This window comes from Ictidomys tridecemlineatus, chromosome 3 (assembly GCF_052094955.1).
Source record: "Ictidomys tridecemlineatus isolate mIctTri1 chromosome 3, mIctTri1.hap1, whole genome shotgun sequence".
NCBI lineage: Eukaryota > Metazoa > Chordata > Mammalia > Rodentia > Sciuridae > Ictidomys > Ictidomys tridecemlineatus.
This window is the reverse complement of record NC_135479.1, coordinates 34,083,962-34,102,852: the sequence shown is the minus strand read 5'-3', so window position 1 is coordinate 34,102,852 and position 18,891 is coordinate 34,083,962. Positions and strand designations below refer to the sequence as shown.

General features: G+C 33.5%; 1 protein-coding gene and 1 pseudogene across 3 annotated transcripts in view; one reads left to right on the top strand and one right to left on the bottom strand.

Moving 5' to 3' along the window:
- Positions 1-505: 505 nt before the first annotated feature.
- Brip1 (BRCA1 interacting DNA helicase 1) overlaps positions 506-18,891 on the bottom strand; it is a 136,760-nt gene continuing 118,374 nt past the window's right edge. For all 3 annotated transcript variants that reach the window (XM_078042361.1, XM_078042362.1, XM_078042363.1), the window contains exons 18-20: positions 12,940-13,022; positions 4,589-4,918; positions 506-3,270 (exon numbers count right to left, since the gene is read on the bottom strand). In XM_078042361.1, the coding sequence (XP_077898487.1) occupies positions 2,546-3,270; positions 4,589-4,918; positions 12,940-13,022 (1,138 nt within the window). In that variant the 3' untranslated portion in view covers positions 506-2,545. The remainder of the gene's footprint in view (positions 3,271-4,588; positions 4,919-12,939; positions 13,023-18,891) is intronic.
- On the top strand, positions 11,540-12,300 carry LOC144375583 (small ribosomal subunit protein eS6 pseudogene; annotated as a pseudogene).

The window sequence follows — 18,891 nt, the reverse complement described above, 5'->3', positions numbered from 1 at the left end:
AATGCCAAGTACTCTTTCAAATGCTTTCATATGTTTTAACAATGATATAAACATCTTAAGAAAAAACATGTTATCAGTAATGAATACCTTCTATTCTACAAAAGCCAGTAGTTTACTTCTGGACTATCATCTTGGTCAAAATTGTGATTTGAGGAGTGACTATAGACCTATTTCAACAGTGATATCATTGTGCAAAATTTTGAAACACCTTTTAGTTTTACTAAAGGCTTGTGGCACATGTCTATGCACATTCTCAGTAATGGAAAAATCTTAGCCTAAAAGGATTAGATTCTTGAAAGAATAAAAAAAAAATCTTATTTTGGGAAAGGGGATGATAAAATTGGGTAATGACGGTAGAATCTAACTACAAAATAATATGCTTGATTTCTTCATGTACTTTAGCAATTCTTCTAAAGTCAAATTTAAAAGTCTCCAAAATGTCTTAAGCTTTCCAAGTCATTATGTACCTATCCTATGCTCCCTAAATGTATATTTATTTTAAGCATTTTGGAATAAAAGCAAGTCAAAACTGACTCAGAGTAAAATATCAACAGATATTCCTTTAAATCTTATATATTTAAAGTTGAAAGGGGTTTGTATGACTTTTTAGTACTAAATTTTACATTTCATAGATAAAATTAATTCTGTGTAAGACATGGTATTGCCAATATGACTTAGCAAATTAGAGCCTGAGCAAGGAATAGAGTCAAGTCTCCTATCTTCTACTTGGTACTCTTTCCACTACCATGTTACCCTTATCTGTAGTTTAATCAATTTTAGAGGGGAATAATGGTTTCACTCTTTCAAAACAATGTAGCAACTATATTCTAATCTAATGTTTGATATTTATTACTTACTGAACAACTAAGAAAAATACATAATATTAGGAATCTAGTATTGGGATCTAATATATCCCAATATCTAGAGATAAATTCTTTAACTGATAAACTGTCAATTTAAATTTCTCTTAACTATTTTTAGGGTTGCAATAACCAATGCTATAGAAGGAGATAAGCTGTATTAAATAAAAATGCTATAAAAATGAAAGCAAAATATATGTATATGTAATAATTTCTCTAAATGAATGTTAAAAATATCTGACTACTAGTAATTCTGACTTGATAAACATGCTATATGAACTACTTGCACAGCTCATAAAATTTCAGTTTTGTCTGGGAATGTAGAAGGCTTGAGTACCATATGCAAGGCCCTGGGTTCTATCACTAGGAGCAAACAAAACAATTCAAGTCACTCACAAGAAGTCCAAATTGCCCACTGAATAACAGATGTTTCTTAGAAAAAGATTAGTGTATGTATTTTTGGAATGAAGTCAGAAATGGCCACACCACCCAGCCTCTCTGCCTTTTGTGGTACTGAGGATTGAACCCAGGGGCACTCTACCACTAAGCTTCATCCTGAGTCCCACACCCAGACCCCAGCCACTTTTTTGAGACACGTGTCACTAAGTTGCGAAGGCTGGCCTCAAACTTGCGATTCGTTTGCCTTCACCTCCTAAATAACTTGGATTACGGGCATGCACCATCACGCCTGTTTAGAAGAGCATCTTTTATAACCATTTTTGATCAGATGTATAATTTCATTCACTAAAGCATAAACACACTCAAAATTTACAGAAAGGATTCATGTCCTTTAAGGAAACATATTTCAGCTGTAGTACATATATGGGTTTGCTTATTAAATTTATACATCAATTTTTCTATCTTTATAAAAGTTGTATAATTTAAGTTATATTATAAAATACCACTTTCTTCCCCTCTAGAGCTGGGGATCAATGTAATGATGATGAAGTTAAATAATTAAGAATTGAATATGTGGAATATTTCATTTGGCTTTTTTTTTAACTTCACATAATTTTGTTCATGATGTTTAATTTTAGCTTTATCAAATGCAAGGTAAAACAACTTCAGTTAAGAATGCATGCTGTTGCTAGGTGCAGTGGTGCACATCTGTAATCTCAGCTACTTGGGAGGCTGAGGCAGGAGGATCACAAGTTGGAGGTCAGCCTGGGAAACTTAGCAAAACTGTGCCTCAAAGTAAAGTTAAAAAGGGTTAGGGGTGGAGAAAGCATATTATTTCCTACCTTAATTTTTCTGACTTGGCAGTTTGGTTAGGGAATAAATTCTTCAAGACAAATTCTGATATCTAATAAAAAAGTCAGACCAATTGAAAGTAAAACATATAGTGAAATGTAGCTGAGATATGACTAGACGCAACTGCTACTAATATTTATGTATCAGCGTGAAAATAAATGGATAGAGCGGACTACAAAATATGAACAGTTAATGTGAAATTGGAAGTGCCCTAGTAAACTGTAGATATCTTTCAGATTGATTAATTTTAAATTACATTTAGCTAAGTAAGACTTTAATTAGAGGAATAAACTTTGTATGAATCACCTTATCAAAATTTGAGAATAGTAAAATTTACATTTCTGAACATAAAATTAGATTAAAAAATCTGATAACAATGAATTAAAGTGAAAAATTTAAAGCAAGACCATTTTATCGAATGCGTAAATTATTATTTACATGTCATTAATTTTATTCTCTTCAATATGAGTGATTCTATTCAACTTTGTTTCTGTGTAATCCTCAGCTTTCACATCTCTGACTGAATTCACTCCTTTCATAGTTCTAATTTCAAAAAAGTCTCCAGCTAAAATGCAATTTGAATTATTACTGAATCCATCGGTTTCAACTAGCTTATTTTTTTCTTCATCTGTTTCTACAGAATCATAAAGTTCAGGTGTAAAATAGATAGATTCATCTTCTACTTCTGTTTCAAAAGTTGTATTTAAACTGGAATGTTTAGCTTCTTCACATCTCTGAATCAGTTCCAAATCTGGATCCTGGGCTTCTTTAGAGCAGAACAGTTGTTTTGAATGATCTTTTTTAGAAAGAGTAGTGTCAATCTTTATTGATGAAATAATGTTTTCCGATTGAGGGCACAGCCCAAACGGCATGTTTACTTTTATATTTGAGGAATCATATTTATCAGTAAGTGGCAAAGTAGTTTTATTTTCCTTATTTTCTTCTTTGAAAGTGGAAGAACTAGAGGCACAATACTCTGATGTACTGAGCTGGGGTGTAACAGCCTGCATCTTGCCAGTAAAATACTGTCCTAAAGAATTAAAGATAGACCAGCTAACTTTCTTTGTTTCTTTACTGAAAGTTGGGCTTGAGGATCTGGAAATCACAAAATTTTCAGCTTTCTTTGCTTGGACAGACTCTTCCAATAATACTGGATCATCTAGAAATAAAAAAATTTAAAAACTTTAACTTTCTGCTCCTAGCTAACATAATAATTGTTATAAGTATTTCTTAAATTAGGAATGCTTAAACAACTATATAGAATACATAATTTAGAGCCTAAGATCAGTAATGTTAGACTTTCATGTTAGAACTTAAAGAACAGAATTTTAATTCTGAAAGGAATATCAATCTCACTGTTTCCTAGCCCAAGTTATAATGCTGTCTTCTAAACTTCAAATTACACATCAGGGACCTCAATATTGAATGAGAAAAAGAGGGATAAAAAAGGAAAAAGGAAAAGGGCTCAGTAAAGGAGGGAACAAGGCATAAAAATATGCCTTGAAAATTCACCAATCAATGATTGAGAAAAGCTGCCCTAGACTAATTCCTTATATAACAAATAAGGAAACTAACAAGCACAGGACCATTATTATTTGTTCAAAGTTATAAAACTGGTTAGTAGTTAAGACCAGTACTAGAATCTAGGTTTCCTGATTACATTATAATAATCTTGATTTCACTATGACACTTACTCAGAAGCATATACCACAAAATAAATATTTAAAAATCGATGTTAAGATACAATGCTATATGAATTAAAAAATTAAATTTATATACAATAACCAGAGTTTGGCAAACTTTTTCTATTACAGGCCAGATAGCAAATATTTTAGGCTTTGCAGGTCACACTCTGTTCCAATTACTTAATTGTACTACTCTAGTGAAATACACACACCTATTCAACTTTGTTGTTGTTTGTAAGCATGTAAATGAATGGTGTGGCTGAGTTCTGTTAAACTGATTTACAAAACCACAGCAGGTTGAATTTGGTTCACCCACCGTTGTTTGCTAATCTGATATAGACCATTATTTCTAATATACTCTAAAATATTTATTTTATCATATGGCATAAAACAAAGATGTTCATGAGAAGCATCTCCAAATTAAACCAACTTTTACATAAACTTTAAAATAACAATCATCTCTACAATATATCTTATTTGACCTTTATAACCCAAGCTGGAGGGATAGCTAGGCAGGTATATATTTTTTCTATTATGACTCAAAAAGGTTAAGTGGCTTGTTAAGAATCACAAAGCTAGTAAAAGGCACAGCTAGTTAACAGAAAACCAAAAAGCAAGCCCTGAGAAAGGTCTGTTCCCCATTCCAGTCCACTGTATTATTTCACTATTTTTGATAACAATTTCTATTATAAGTCAACATATTTAAGGAAATAAATCTATCCCAAAATAAATATCATTTCTCTATCACGAAAGACTTTTTTATCAAATATAAATGGGCAGAACTTTTCATACCTTTCTCTTTTCTAGAGATGATATCACTTGGTAGAAATGAGTTTTTAGTAATCACTTTAGGACACTGTAGTTCTTGGACACACATTTTTGTTTCACATTTCGTAGGATTTTCTGGTGGTAGATAACTTAATGTATCAAGTAAATAAGTAGGGCTATCATTCTCCAAATAGGACTCTTCAAGAGTAGATTTACTGTCTTGTATACACTTTTGTTCCTTTTTGGATATATCAATGATTTTTTGGTGCTTTTTGGAAAATTCAGCCAAGGATTCCAATGCACTTTCAAAAGTTGAATGGTGCTGAATCTGCTGCCTTATCCATTTAGAAAGTCCTAAAGAAAAAGTAAACCCAGAGATATGTGTAAGGTAGTATGTATTAAGAAAAAAACTACATTTTTCTAATGAAGTAATCTAATTTGCATTTGAATATTCAGAATGATTTTCAATATTTTTTCCTACAATTTTATTTTATATGCACACGATTTATAATGGGGTTATATCTTGGGAAACCCATCATTAAGCTGAAACTATTATAAATTGAAAAAGCACTTAATGCACCTAACCTCTCCTACATGATAGCTGAGCAACACAGTATATACTATAGAGTACCAGTTGTTTATTGGCATGATCACTTTGGCTGCCTAGGACATGCAGCTCACTGTTGCTGCCCAGTTTCACAAATGAGAATTACACCATGTATCACTTGTTAGAAAAATATCAAAATTGAAAAAGATCAAAAGTAAAGTATGGTTTCTGCTGAATGTGCATCTCTTTCATAATTGTAAAGTTGAAGAATTTTAAGTGGTACCATGGTTAAGTCAGGATATGTCTTTTTTTTTTTTTTAAAGAAAAGCTCTTTTTTTTTAGAGAGAGAGAACAGAGAGAATTTTAATATTTATTTTTTAATTATCGGCGGACACAACATCTTTGTTTGTATGTGGTGCTGAGGATCGAACCCGGGCCGCACCATGCCAGGCGAGCGCGCTACCTCTTGAGCCACATCCCCAGCCCCGGATATGTCTTTATTCACCTCATTTGAGAATATCTAGGGAATAAAGCAAATAAATTATATCATAATTCCTCACAAAAAATGCCTACTTTTTTCATAGGGAATCTAGAAGTTGTAAACAATATAATCCTCCATTCTATCCTTCCAAATTTGGCTCTATTTCAAAAAATAAACTTACAATTCCGGTCTCAAAGATTTTCTTGATCAATTCCAAATACATCTTAAACTACTGTGGAGGTGAAAGAAATAACACTCTTTTGTGGACAAATCATACCTGATTTTAATTTTTATTAAATAATTTTAAAATATATAAAAAAATGTATAGGATATAATTTGACCTGAGATATATGAAAACTACATAAAAATTAACCATATTCAGAGTATAAAGTATTATGGTTCACTTCACAATTAAAAAAAATCTTGATTTTTATAAAATAAGTATTCCCTTCATAATGTTACTAAAACTAGTAGTTTTTTTTTTTTGAGCAATTAGTTTTAAAAGTCACTATGGTATTATAAGTTCAGAGAAAGATAAAACAGGGTTTCAAGAAACCCAAATTATTATATTTCCATTTCAAATACATTCCTTTAATTTTTTAAAATATATTTTTTAGTTGCCAATGGGTTTTTCACTTTATTTGTTTATTTATATATGTGATGCTGAGGATCAAACCCAGAGCCTCACACATGCCAGGCAAGTGTTCTATCACTGAGCCACAACCCCAGGCCCTTTTAATTTTTTTAATGGGAGCTTTTTTGTCAATTATCTATTTATGCAAATTGAATTTAAATAAAAAGTGGTCATCAAAATGAATTTGTATGCCAGGCACAGTGGTACACACCTATAATCCCAGCAGCTCAGGAGGCTGAGGGAGAAGGATCTCGAGTTTAAAGCCAGCCTCAGCAACAGTGAAGCACTAAGCAATTCAGTGAGACCCTGTCTCTAAATAAAAAATACAAAATAGGGCTGGGGATGTGGCTCAGTGATTAAATGCCCCTGAGTTCAATCCCAGCTACCCCACCAAAAAAAAAAAAAAATTTGTGTGATGTTGTCTCAATATTACCAGGAAAACATTTTACAATTTATGTCAGAAAAAGAAAATAAAAACCATCTAGAAATAACAGGAAATATTTAATTCTAAAAATCTCTAAATAATTCTGAACTACAAAGTAAAAGTTTAGGTTCTAGATTTTAAAATTAAAAAAAAATTAAACAGATTTCCTCTAAACTTTTTTGTTTCCTAGGAAAAATGATTAGACCAAATAAAAATGAAATTCCCCCAAATTGAAAAATTTTAGCATTATATAGTTGCCTTTTCATTTTGACCTTTTTGCAATCAAAGAAAACCTTTTCAGTATAAGATGTCATTATTTGCTACTGAAAACTTGAAAGGATCTGAGCTCCACCTGGTGACTAAATACCAGGACTTAGCACTTTTACTTTTGGTTACTACTTAATCTAAACTACTGCTTGTTTTATATGGAAAGAAAGTCAAGAAAAAAAAAAAAAACTAAGAAAGCAATATTTCCTACTTTAATCTTTTTAATGTCAAAATATAGTAATTAGACTCTAAAATGGAAAGTTAGAGACCATGTCCACACATAGTTAGTGAAAAAAAAATCAGTTTAGCATGTCTTTATTATGGCATATTGAAAATTTTAGCTTAAAAAATAAAGTAATAAAGATGCAAGTAAGACTGGGGCTGTGGCTCAGCGGTAGCACACTTGCCTGGCATGTGTGAAGCACTGGGTTCGATTCTCAGCACCACATATAAATAAATAAGTAAAGAAAGAAAAAAGAAGGAAAGAAGGAAGGAAGGATGGAAGGAAGGCAGAAAGAAGAAAGAAAGAAAGGTCTATCAAAAACTTTAAAAAAAATTTTTTTAAAAAGATGCAAGCATATCCCACAGCTCTTTGAAAATGAGTGAATTCTTCATATTAGCTTCTGAACAAGAATGTCAAAACTGGATAAATACTAGAGGCACATATTTATTGATTTGAGTGGGAAAAAAATGACCCTCTACTTGATCTTGTCTCATGTAGTGGTGCTTTATTTCCTTTAAGGAATTTTGACTAACATAAACTCAAAACAACTGAAGCATCTCTAAAGTAGCAAATAAAAAACAACAAACTTCAATATCACCTAAGACAAAAGAGAAACCTAAGTGGCCAAAAGAGACACACTTGCTTATTTAAATTTAAAAACAGTATTTCTTAGAAAATTCATTTCTGTGGAAGAGCTTTTACTCTGAAAATGGCAAACAAAGCATATTATAAAAATGCATATTATTGAATTATAGCTCATATTCTATGAAACTAAAGGATCCTAGTTGATCTAATCTTTGTTGATAACCAAAATTCTCATTTACATAGAATTTTTATAAACATATGAGAATTAAAAGATTAGATTTCCAGTTCATGGGAATTGTCCATGTTTGATCTAATAATTCAAATTTTCTGTTCAACTCTGTCTTTCAAAATAGAAGCCATTAAATACAAAGCCTTTAAGATGGTAGAACAGGAAGCCTCAGACCCACCTTCCATCTATGGAGACATGGATTCAACCATACACACCTCAAATTCCTTTACGAGATATCCAGAAACCAATTAAGAGGCTCCCAAACCTAGGTTAGTGCAAAACCAGATGCATCAAAGCAGGTAGGAGAATTTGTGGCACCTTCTCACCGCAGTCCCTCCCTTGGAACAGTGCCACATGATTGGGAGTAAAGTCCCAGCTCCTGCTTCTCCCTGGAGAGAAAGAAGACTGGACTGTATGTCCAAAGTTCTGACTTTTCAGGTTGGCTGCATGAAGCACTTGCCTGTCTTGCTGTCTGGAAGTGCTGAATGACAAGCATAGTCCACATGACCGGGGACTACTGGGAACAGAAGAAGAACTGGGCAGCACAATGCTGCTCTGGAGGAACCATGATACAGGAGATGGAGGTTGATGTAGCTCAGTTGCCACTTCGGGGGTTGGGGGTAAGAGAAGATGAGTGTGTGTCCAAGGTTTTGGCTTTTCCATGAGCTACCCAGGGACTGGTTTCTGCTCACTCTGCCATGGAGCACTGGCAGAACCTGGCATACTCTATTATGCCTGGAACCCACTGAGAAAAGAGCTGGGCAGCAGGCTGCTGTTTAAGAGACTCCACAACACAAGAGATTATTAGTCCATCCAAAAACAGAAAGAAAGGGAAAAAGAAACTAGCAAATTCCTCTAATTAGGAATCTAGGCACCTAAGTCCAGAGAAGAGAGATCCACAGAAAAGGTTTGAGAGGCTCCCAGAATGCCTAGTAGACCTGAAGAGTAAAGGTCATTTCCTGTGTGAAGCTGTGAGAGGTGGCTGTTTTTTCAAATGTGTGAATGCCATGACAAAGCTAGAGAACAGAAACAGGTAAAACAGACCTACCCAAAAAACAAGACAAAACCTTAGAAACTAACTCTAAAGAAATAAAGGTATGTGAATCACTTGACAAAGGACTTAAGATAAATGTCAAAGGATGCTCGCTCATGAACTCAGAAGATAGAGACAGAGAGAGAGAAGGAAGGAGAAAATAAATGAATATATTTTAACAAAGAGATAGAGAATACAATGTGATGGACATTATTACCCAAAGTAGATGTATGAAGACACAAATTGGTGTGAATATACTTTGTATACAACCAGAGATATGAAAAATTGTGCTCTATATGTGTAATAAGAATTGTAATGCATGCTGCTGTCACATACAAATTTTAAAAAATTAATTAGAAAGAGGAAAAAAGAGCAGACAGCATATTTACAGAAATAAAAATAAAAATCATCCCCAAACCAAGGGAAAGACTGACATCCAGGTTCAAGAAACCCAACAAATCCAAATAATCTAAGATACATTATAACAAAACTGCCCAAAGGCAAAGAAAAAAACAATTTTTAAAAGCAGGAAGAAAAAAGCAATTGATCACACATAAGTGAACTTCCATAAAACTGTAAATGGATTTTTTAGAAGAAACTCACAGGTCAGAACAGAGTGGCATGAAAGAAAACAAAAACAAAAGTAAATAACTGCTAATCAAAAGAAAATACTAGGCAATCTAAAAATAGATGATAATTTTTTCAGTAATCAATTAGGATATTTTAACATAAACATATCTGTAACATCTTTTTTGATGTTACTGAGATCTCTTCCTGAATTGATTTCTATTTGGGGAAGAGGGATTCCCCAAAATACAGAATGTGATGAATATCATCTATAATAAATACTACAAAAAAAAAAAAAGAGAAAAGCCACCTCAGTAATCTAGGAAGGTCCTAAGTAACTATCAAGACCCTGTCTCTAAATAAAATACAAAAAAAGAGCTGGGGATGTGACTCAGTGGTTAAGTTCCCCTAGGTTCAATCTCCGGTAACACACACACACACACACAGCTGAGGGAGTTCATAACCACTAAGACCTGCCTTATAAGAAATGCTAAAGGAAGTTTACTAAACAACCACAGAAAGCATATGAAAGTGTAATTTGTTGATAATGTTGTCTATAACAATGATACATAAACCTCTCCATCTCTTTTAGGAGTACTAGAGATCAAATCCAGGGAAATATGCATCCTGGGCAAGTGCTCTACCATTGATCTATCTATATTCCCAGTCCCATAAATCACTTTAAATGCTGATACAGAATTTAAAAGATGCAAGTATAAAAACTAATTATAAAAATATGTTAACAGATACACAGTACAAAAAGGGGGTAATTTGTGACTTTGATTATGGACTGTGTTGAGGGAAAATAAAAATGTAAATATTTTGTATGCAATTGAATTTATCAGCTAAAAATAGACTGTTATAGCTGTAAAATGTTTCATGTAAGATCCATGGTAACCACAAAGAAAATACCTAGAAAAGCCACGTAAAAGAAAATGAGAAAGGAATCAAAGCATGTCACTTCAAAAGAATCAATGAAATACAAAGGAAGACACAAAGTCAGGAAAAGAGGGACAAAAGAGCTATAAATCAGACAAAACAATGCACAAATAGCAACAGTAAATCCTTCTCTATCAATAATTACCTTAATGTAAGTAATTGCTCCCTGTCTTACCCTACTCAGGTTGCTATAACAAAGTACTCTAGAATGAGTGATTTTAAAATAAAAATTTATCCTTTTCCGTTCTGGAGACTGGGAATTCCGAGATTAAGATACCAGCAGATCTGGTATCTTGATAAGCACTTATTTCCTTGTTCACAGACCCCTGCCACCATGCTTAATCTCATACAGAGAAAGGAACACTCCTCTGAATGGAATTATTGTCCTTCCAAGAGACACTAGTGTGGACAATAATCCCATTTGGGAAGGTATTGCCTCCATGAACTAATCACCTCTCAAAGACTCCATGTCCTAATGGCATCGCCTTGTGGTTGAGGATTTCAACACTGAATGTTGGGTGGACCATACTAAAGCACTATCTAATCAAAATCCATGGAGGGGCTGAATGGATCCAATATATGCTGTATAAAAGATTCATTTAAGAAGATTTCAAGAAAAAGACAAACTGAAAGTCAAAGGATGGGAAAGATTTTGGGTGGCTATATTTTTACCAGACAAAATAGACTCTAAATCAGAAACGGTCACAAGAGGGGCTACAGATGTAGCTCAGTGATCAAATACTAGCCTAGCATGCATGAGGCCCTGGGTTCAATCTTCAGTATTGAGGAAAAAAAATTCTGTCACAAGAGATTACAAAAGATGTTATATAATAATAAATGAGTTGATCCACTAGGAAGATATAAAAATTACAAACATATATGTCCTTAATATTCTAGCAACCAAATATTTCTAAAGAAAATACTGACAACTAAAGGGAGAAATGACAATAATGAAAGATTTTAACACCCCCAGACAGAAAGTCAATATGAACCAGTTGAATAAATCAATACTGTAAAACTCATAGAAGAAACAGGGGAAGAGCTGCTCCAAGATGAAGCTGAATATCTCCTTCCCAGCCACTGGCTGTCAAAAACTCACTGAAGTGGACGATGAATACAAACTTGGTACTTTTTATGAGAAGTGTATGGCCACAGAAGTTGCTGTGGATGCTCTGAGTGAAGAATGGAAGGGGTTATGTGGTCCAGATCAGTGGTGGGAATGACAAACAAATTTTCCCCATGAAGCAGGGTATCTTGACCCATGGCCGTGTTCGCCTACTACTGAGTAAGGGGCACTCCTGTTATAGACCCAGGCGAACTGGAGAGAGAAAGCGCAAATCTGTTTGAGGTTGCATTGTGGATGCCAATCTGAGCGTTCTCAACTTGGTTATTGTAAAAAAAAAAAAGAGAGAAGGATATTCCTGGACTTACTGATACTACTGTACCTCGAAGACTGGGACCCAAAAGAGCTAGTAGAATTCGCAAACTGTTCAATCTCTCTTAGGAAGATGATGTCCGCCAATATGTTGTCAGAAAACCCTTAAACAAGGAAGGTAAAAAACCCAGAACCAAAGCCCCAAAGATTCAGTGTCTTGTTACTCCATGTGTCCTGCAACACAAGCGCCGGAGTATTGCTCTGAAGAAACAGCATACTAAGAAGAATAAAGAAGAGGCTGCAGAATATGCCAAACTTTTGGCCAAGAGAATGAAAGAAGCCAAAGAAAAACACTAGGAACAGATTGCCAAGAGACATAGGCTGTCTTCTCTGAGAGCTTCTACTTTTAAGTCTGAGTTCAGTCAAATATAAGAATTTTTATCAGTAATATATAAATAAGATCAGACCTTCAAAAAAGAAAGAAAGAAAGAAAGAAAGAAAACAGGGGAAGAACTTCATAATATTGTCTTGGTAAATACCTATTGTTCTATAACTATCATATGATCCAGGAATTTCACTCTTAGTGTTTATTCAAAAGAAGAGAAATATGTTGAAAAGATATTTGTGTTCTCATGATCACTGTAGTATTGTTCCCAATATCTAATAGGTGGAAACAACCTAAAAGTCTACTGACAAATAAAGAATAAGTATGTACATACAATTATTATTTAGTTATAAAAAGGAAAGAAATCTGGTCAGATACTTGACATGGATGAAACTTGACATTGGGCTAAGTGAAATGAGCCAGTCACAGAATGACAAATAGTACAATTCAATTTATATGAGATATAATCAAACTCAAAGAAGCAGAAAGTGGTGGTTGCCAGGTTATGAGGTAGAGAAAAATAGGGTACTGCTTCATACCTTTTAATTATATTAGATCTAGAGATCTGTTATAAGTATTGTGCTTATTCTTAATGTTGCACTACTCAGGCAGATTTTAATGTTTTTTACTGCAGTGAAAAAAAAATTGTTACTAGTTTTTACTTTAAACCTAGCTTAGAATCTTACCAGATATATAGCGATTTGGGTTATTCCTGAAACGGTCATCCACTAGAATAAGAGCTCCCCAATCATTTCTGTGTCGAATACACCTACAAAAAATAGAAGGAAAATAAAATACATATAATATGAAAGATTAAAGCCAGGTTTCTAGAGGAATTGATAGAAAATTAAGAAAATCAATGGTGAATCAATTATGCACACCTATAATCAAATCTGTTATTATGAGAACATTTACAGAAAAAGCTACCCAATATAATGTATCAAAGTAGGTATACAAAAAAATAAATAATAAAAAATCCTCTGGGACTTGGGATGTAGCACTGTGGTAGATTACTTAGCATATACAAGGCTCTGGGTTTAACCCCCCGAATCACAAACAACAAACTGCTGGGATTACAGGAGTGTATCACTGTGCCTGGCTCAGCTATAGTTTCTACAAATATTCTGTTTCTTTTTCTCTCTTTCCTCCTTTTGGGACTACTATTATGTGTATAATATGCTTGATAGGATTCTACATATCTCTGGCATTGTTATTCTTCATTCTTTTTCTTTCTGTTCCTGAAAATGGATAATCTCAATTGATGTTATCTTTAAGTAGCCAGATTCTTTTTTTTGACTATCAAAATCTGCTAATGAATTGTCCTTTTTAACTCTAGAATTTATATTTGTTTTGTAAAAAAAAAAAATTTAGACCTTTATTGATAGTCTCTATTTGCTGAAGTGATACATCATTCACATAGTTTCTTACAATTCTTTATTCATAGTTCTTGAATATGTTTAACTGGCTTTGTCTACTAAGTAAAATGCCTGGGCTTCCTCAGGAAAAGTCTGTTGATTACCTTTTTCCCCAGAGTGTTGAAGTACCTTATTCTTTCTTTGCCCATGTCATATTTTTTGTTAACAACAGTACATTTTACAATATTCTCATGGTCTTTTCATACCTGTGAGGTCTGTAGTAACATTACATCTTTTATTCCTGATATTAGTAATTGTGGCTTCTCTCTCTTAAGTCAATTTTTGTTAAAGGTATTAATTTTATTGTTCTTTTCAAAAGAAGCTGCCTTTATTTTTATTATTTCCTTTTTTTTCCATTTATTATTGTTTTTCTTTTTCTAGAATGTTAAGATTGATTCCAGCTCTTTCTTCTTTTCTAAAATAATCATTTAATGGCTTAAATTTCCCTCTGAGCACTGCATTAGCTGCAAACTACACATTTTGATATGCTGTATTTTCATTTTTGATCAGTCTGAAACATTTTCTAATTTTCCTTGAGACTTCCTGTTTTACTACAGATTATTTAGACGCATTCTGTTTAATTTCCAAGGATGTGAACATTTATCTGTTAGTGATTTCTAGTTTAACTGTTTTTTTTAAAATATTTATTTTTTAGTTGGATACAATATCATCTTTATTTTATTTTATATTTATTTTTATGTGGTGCTGAGGATGGAACCCAGGGCCTAGCACATGCTAGGCGAGCGCTCTACAGCTAAGCCACAACCCCAGCCCTCTAGTGTAACTGTTAACTAAAAAAATAACCAATTGCTATTATGGTTAGACAATATACTTAGTATGATTTTTTTTGGTGATCTATATTCCATATGCATTTGAAATCAATGTTTATTTTCCTATATTGGGTGGAGTGCTCTATAATGTCAATTTATCCAGTTGATTAATAATGTTCAAGGGCTGGGGTTGCGGCTCAGTGGTAGAGCGATCGCATTGCACTTTCGAGACCTGGGTTTCATCCTCAGCATCACATAAATAAGTGAAATAAAGGTATTTAAAAAAATATAATGTTTAAGTCTTCTATATCATTATTAGTTTGTTGACTAGTTCAATTACTAAGAGAAATTTTAAAACCTCTAAACTATGATTATGGATTTACTTCTCTCTTTAGATCGGTCAGTTTTTGTTTCATGTATTTTAAAACTCTGCTTTTAGATAAATACACATTTAGGATTGTTATGTCTTCTTGGTGACTTATTTGATTCTCAAACTTTGCCACAGCTATAAAAACTGTTCTCAGTATGGTCAAACCCTTTATGTTCTGGACCCAATTTATGATAACAGTCAGGCCTGCTGCACAGCTTTCATCTCAGAGCTTCCTTTCCTAATTATTTTGAGAATTCTCTTTGCCCTTCTTGATAATTGGAACCTGTTCCCTGCATCCTTGATATTGTTCGTTCTAGATATTATTATAATTATTTTAATTATTATTATTTATTATTATTATTGTGGTGGTGTTGGGAATTGAACCCAGGGCCATCAGATTAATTCCTGGAAAAACTTAGAACTTGAGGCTCTCTAAAATGTCAATGAGGGGCTGGGGATGTGGCTCAAGCGGTAGCGTGCTCGCCTGGTATGCGTGCGACCCGGGTTCGATCCTCAGCACCACATACCAACAAAGATGTTGTGTCCGCCGAGAACTAAAAAATAAATATTAAAAATTCTCTCTCTATCTCTCTCTCTCCTTTCTCACTCTCTCTTTAAAAAAATAAAAAAATAAAATGTCAATGAAAGTGAAGTTAAAAACAGGAGTATCAGTTACAGATGTGAAGCAGATAGACAGCCCCCTCTTCCATCCAGATTAACTTTTTAAATAAATATTTTGGTATTATAGAATACCAAAATCAATGGAAAATCAAGATACCATTCTATTTTGGGTCCACTTTTTTTTTTTTCCCCCTGCAGTGCTAGGATAGAGCAAGCACTCTATCACTGAGCTATATCCCCAGTCCTTGATTTCTGTTTAAAGTATCCTATTGAGGTATTTATGTGAATAAAACAATTAAGAGAAAAAAAGGCTCTATCTTTCCTTTTTCCATATTGCCTTGCTCAAATAAATTATGCTCACTTGAGAAAAGAGTTTACTTTTAGTAAAGCAGACTAGTGAAAAAACTCAGTGCAGTTGAAACCAGGTTACAAAACTATCTGGTATGTTTTGAAGATTGTTACTATATTTCATAGAGTAATGTTATTCCAAGTACTTTTTAAAAAAGACAGTATTAAAATAATCAATTGATTTCTGCTTACTTTAGATTTTTAAGATGTATCACTTAAAAAAGAGCACCTCAGAATAGAAGTGCCTTTTCTATCAATTAACATACATTATGAGTCTCATCAAATGATGTGAAATATTTATTTATCTTTACTTTTTTATTTAAACTTTTTTTTTGCGTGAGGTATTGGTGACTGAACTCAGAGGTTCACAACATGCTAAGGTTCATACATACATAAGAGCTTTACCACTGAGCCACATCATCAGACCTTTTTATTTTGAGACAGAATCTTGCTAAATTGCCCAGGCTGACTTCAAACTTGTGATCCTCCTGCCTTAGCCTACCAAGAAGCTGGGATTACAGGAATGTGCCAATACACCTAGATAATTGTTAAATTTTTTATTGATTATTAAAAGGATATGTTTCTTTCTAACAAATTGCTACTTGTTAATGCTGTTTACCTAAAAAATCAGTAAAATGAGAGCTGGGCTGTCCGTGATTTTTATTTTATTTATTTATTTTTTTGTGTGATATTGTTTATTTGTGGAACTTAGGCCCTCACACATGCTAAACAAGCACTCTACCTCAGAGCCACATCCCCAGCCCACAAAGAAGGTTACTTTGGCTTCTCATGGTTTCTTGAAATCCAAGGTACTGTTTACACTAAAAAGAAAAAAAATCAATTCAGTTAAGAATATTTATTTTCCTGAAGCTGATTATAGTAACTAAAAGTAAAGAACTTTAAAATATAAAGCCAGGCATGATGGTACACACCTGTAATCCAACTATCTGGGGAGGTTGATTCAGGAGGACTGCAAGTTTGAAGACAGCCTCAACAATTTAGATACCCTATCTCAATATAAAAAGTAAAAAAAGAACTAGGAATATAGCTCAGAGGTAAAGTGCCCCTGTGTTCAATTCCCAATACAATATATACAATATATATTGATTTTTTTCAAACCTCCCCTACAAAGTATTAGCTGAATACTAAAATTCAAACAAAACAGGTAGAAAGGAAATGAAATATTTCAAGAACAATTTGCAGTGCAATTTGATGCCAAGTAAAACGGAATTTCTAGGCAGAAAAGGGTAGCAGGATATCAGTAGCTGAAAAATAGAACTCAGTCATTTAGTTTGAAGAGAAACACATACAAAATGCCACTCTGAGATGATGGGGAGGAGAGTGGGTGAAAAAAAAAACATTTCTATGTAATTAGCAACATGCAAACTTAAAAACAACTTGCTGGTAGTTAAAAAAATCTAAATTCTGGATTTGTTTATGTCGCATTAGTGTTAACTGTGAGTCTTTTGGTTGAATTGCAAATTCCATGTGTTATGTTTGCATAATTTATTCTTAACCTAATTTTTCATAATTTTATTTATTTATCTGTTTGTTTTGGTGCTGAGGATTGAATCCAGGGGTGCTTTATCATTATATCCCCAGCCCTTTTTAATTTTTATTTCAAAACAGGTTTTAAGTTGATGAGCATCTCATTAAGTTGCTGAGGTTGGTCTTGAATTTGTGATCCTCCTACTTTAGCCTCATATGACACTGGGAGTACAAGTATGTGCCCAGCTTTAACCTGTTTCTTTTATTTAAATTATTTCTAAATCTTACAGCTTCCTTGGAAACAAAATATTACATGAATAAGCTAATTACATTTTATAAATAGAGAATATAAAATTTTAAATTAGTCTGTACAAAATCCGAGCATAGTGTTTGAAATTTGGAAGTTGGACTACAATAAGAAATTATGGCATAAAATGATGATTCAAAAACTTGTTCCACAAAGCACACATTTTGAAGGACCAGAATCCCTGGAAAAAGTATTATGATTAAATGTTAGCTGGGTAAAATGGCACATACCTGCAATCCCAGCAACTGGAGAGGCTGAGGCAGGAGGATAGCAAGACTGAGGCCTGCTTAAATAGAGACCCTGTCTCAAAAAATAAAAAGGGCTGGAGATATATAGCTCAGGAGTACAGTGTCCCTGGATTCAATCCCCAGTACCAGGGGTGGAGTGATTAAATGTTTCATTGGTGTTCTTCACTACCAGGACCATAGCTTTACTGCCAATTCCACTTCTTAAAAAGTAACTATTTTATCTTTTCTTTTTAAAATTATTCAATATTCTTCAGTTTCAAGGTTATCCATCAATATTATTACTATTCAGAGAAGACACTGACAATGTAGATTGCAGTCAATTGTTATCTAACCTTTAGAAATGACATTAAAATGAAAATACTTTTTATCAGTTGCCTTCTTTATATTAAAAAAGAATAAAAAATGATGCAACTTCAAGAGCTTACTGCACTCTGTAATAGACTGTATTTTATAAAAGTTACTTAACAAATACAAGTATTCTATACATCGTTAGTGACTGAGTGCCCTTTGCAAACAGAATACTTCCTCTCACAGCTGGCCTGTCACTTTTGTTCCCTGACATATTTTGGGTGAGATAAACAATTTTCACCTATAAAATTATTATCTGGGTTTTGATGTTCATTAGACAATATTTTTTGGTTTGTTCAAAACATTACATAGTTCTTGACATATCATATTTCACACTTTGATTCAAGTGGGTTATGAACTCCCATTTTTACCCCGTATACAGATTGCAGAATCACATCGGTTACACATCCACTGATTTACATATTGTCATACTAGTGTCTGTTGTATTCTGCTGCCTTTCCTATCCTCTACAATCCCCCCTCCCCTCCCCTCCCCTCCTATCTTCTCTCTCTACCCCATCTACTGTAATTCATTTCTCCCCCTTGTTTTTCTTTTCCCTTTCTCCTCACTTTCTCTTGTATGTAGTAATTTTGTATAACCCTGAGGGTCTCCTTCCATTTCCATGCAATTTCCCATCTCTCGCTCGTCCCTGTTTAATGTTAATCTTCTTCTCATGCTCTTCCTCCCTACTCTGTTCTTAGTTACTCTCCTTATATCAAAGAA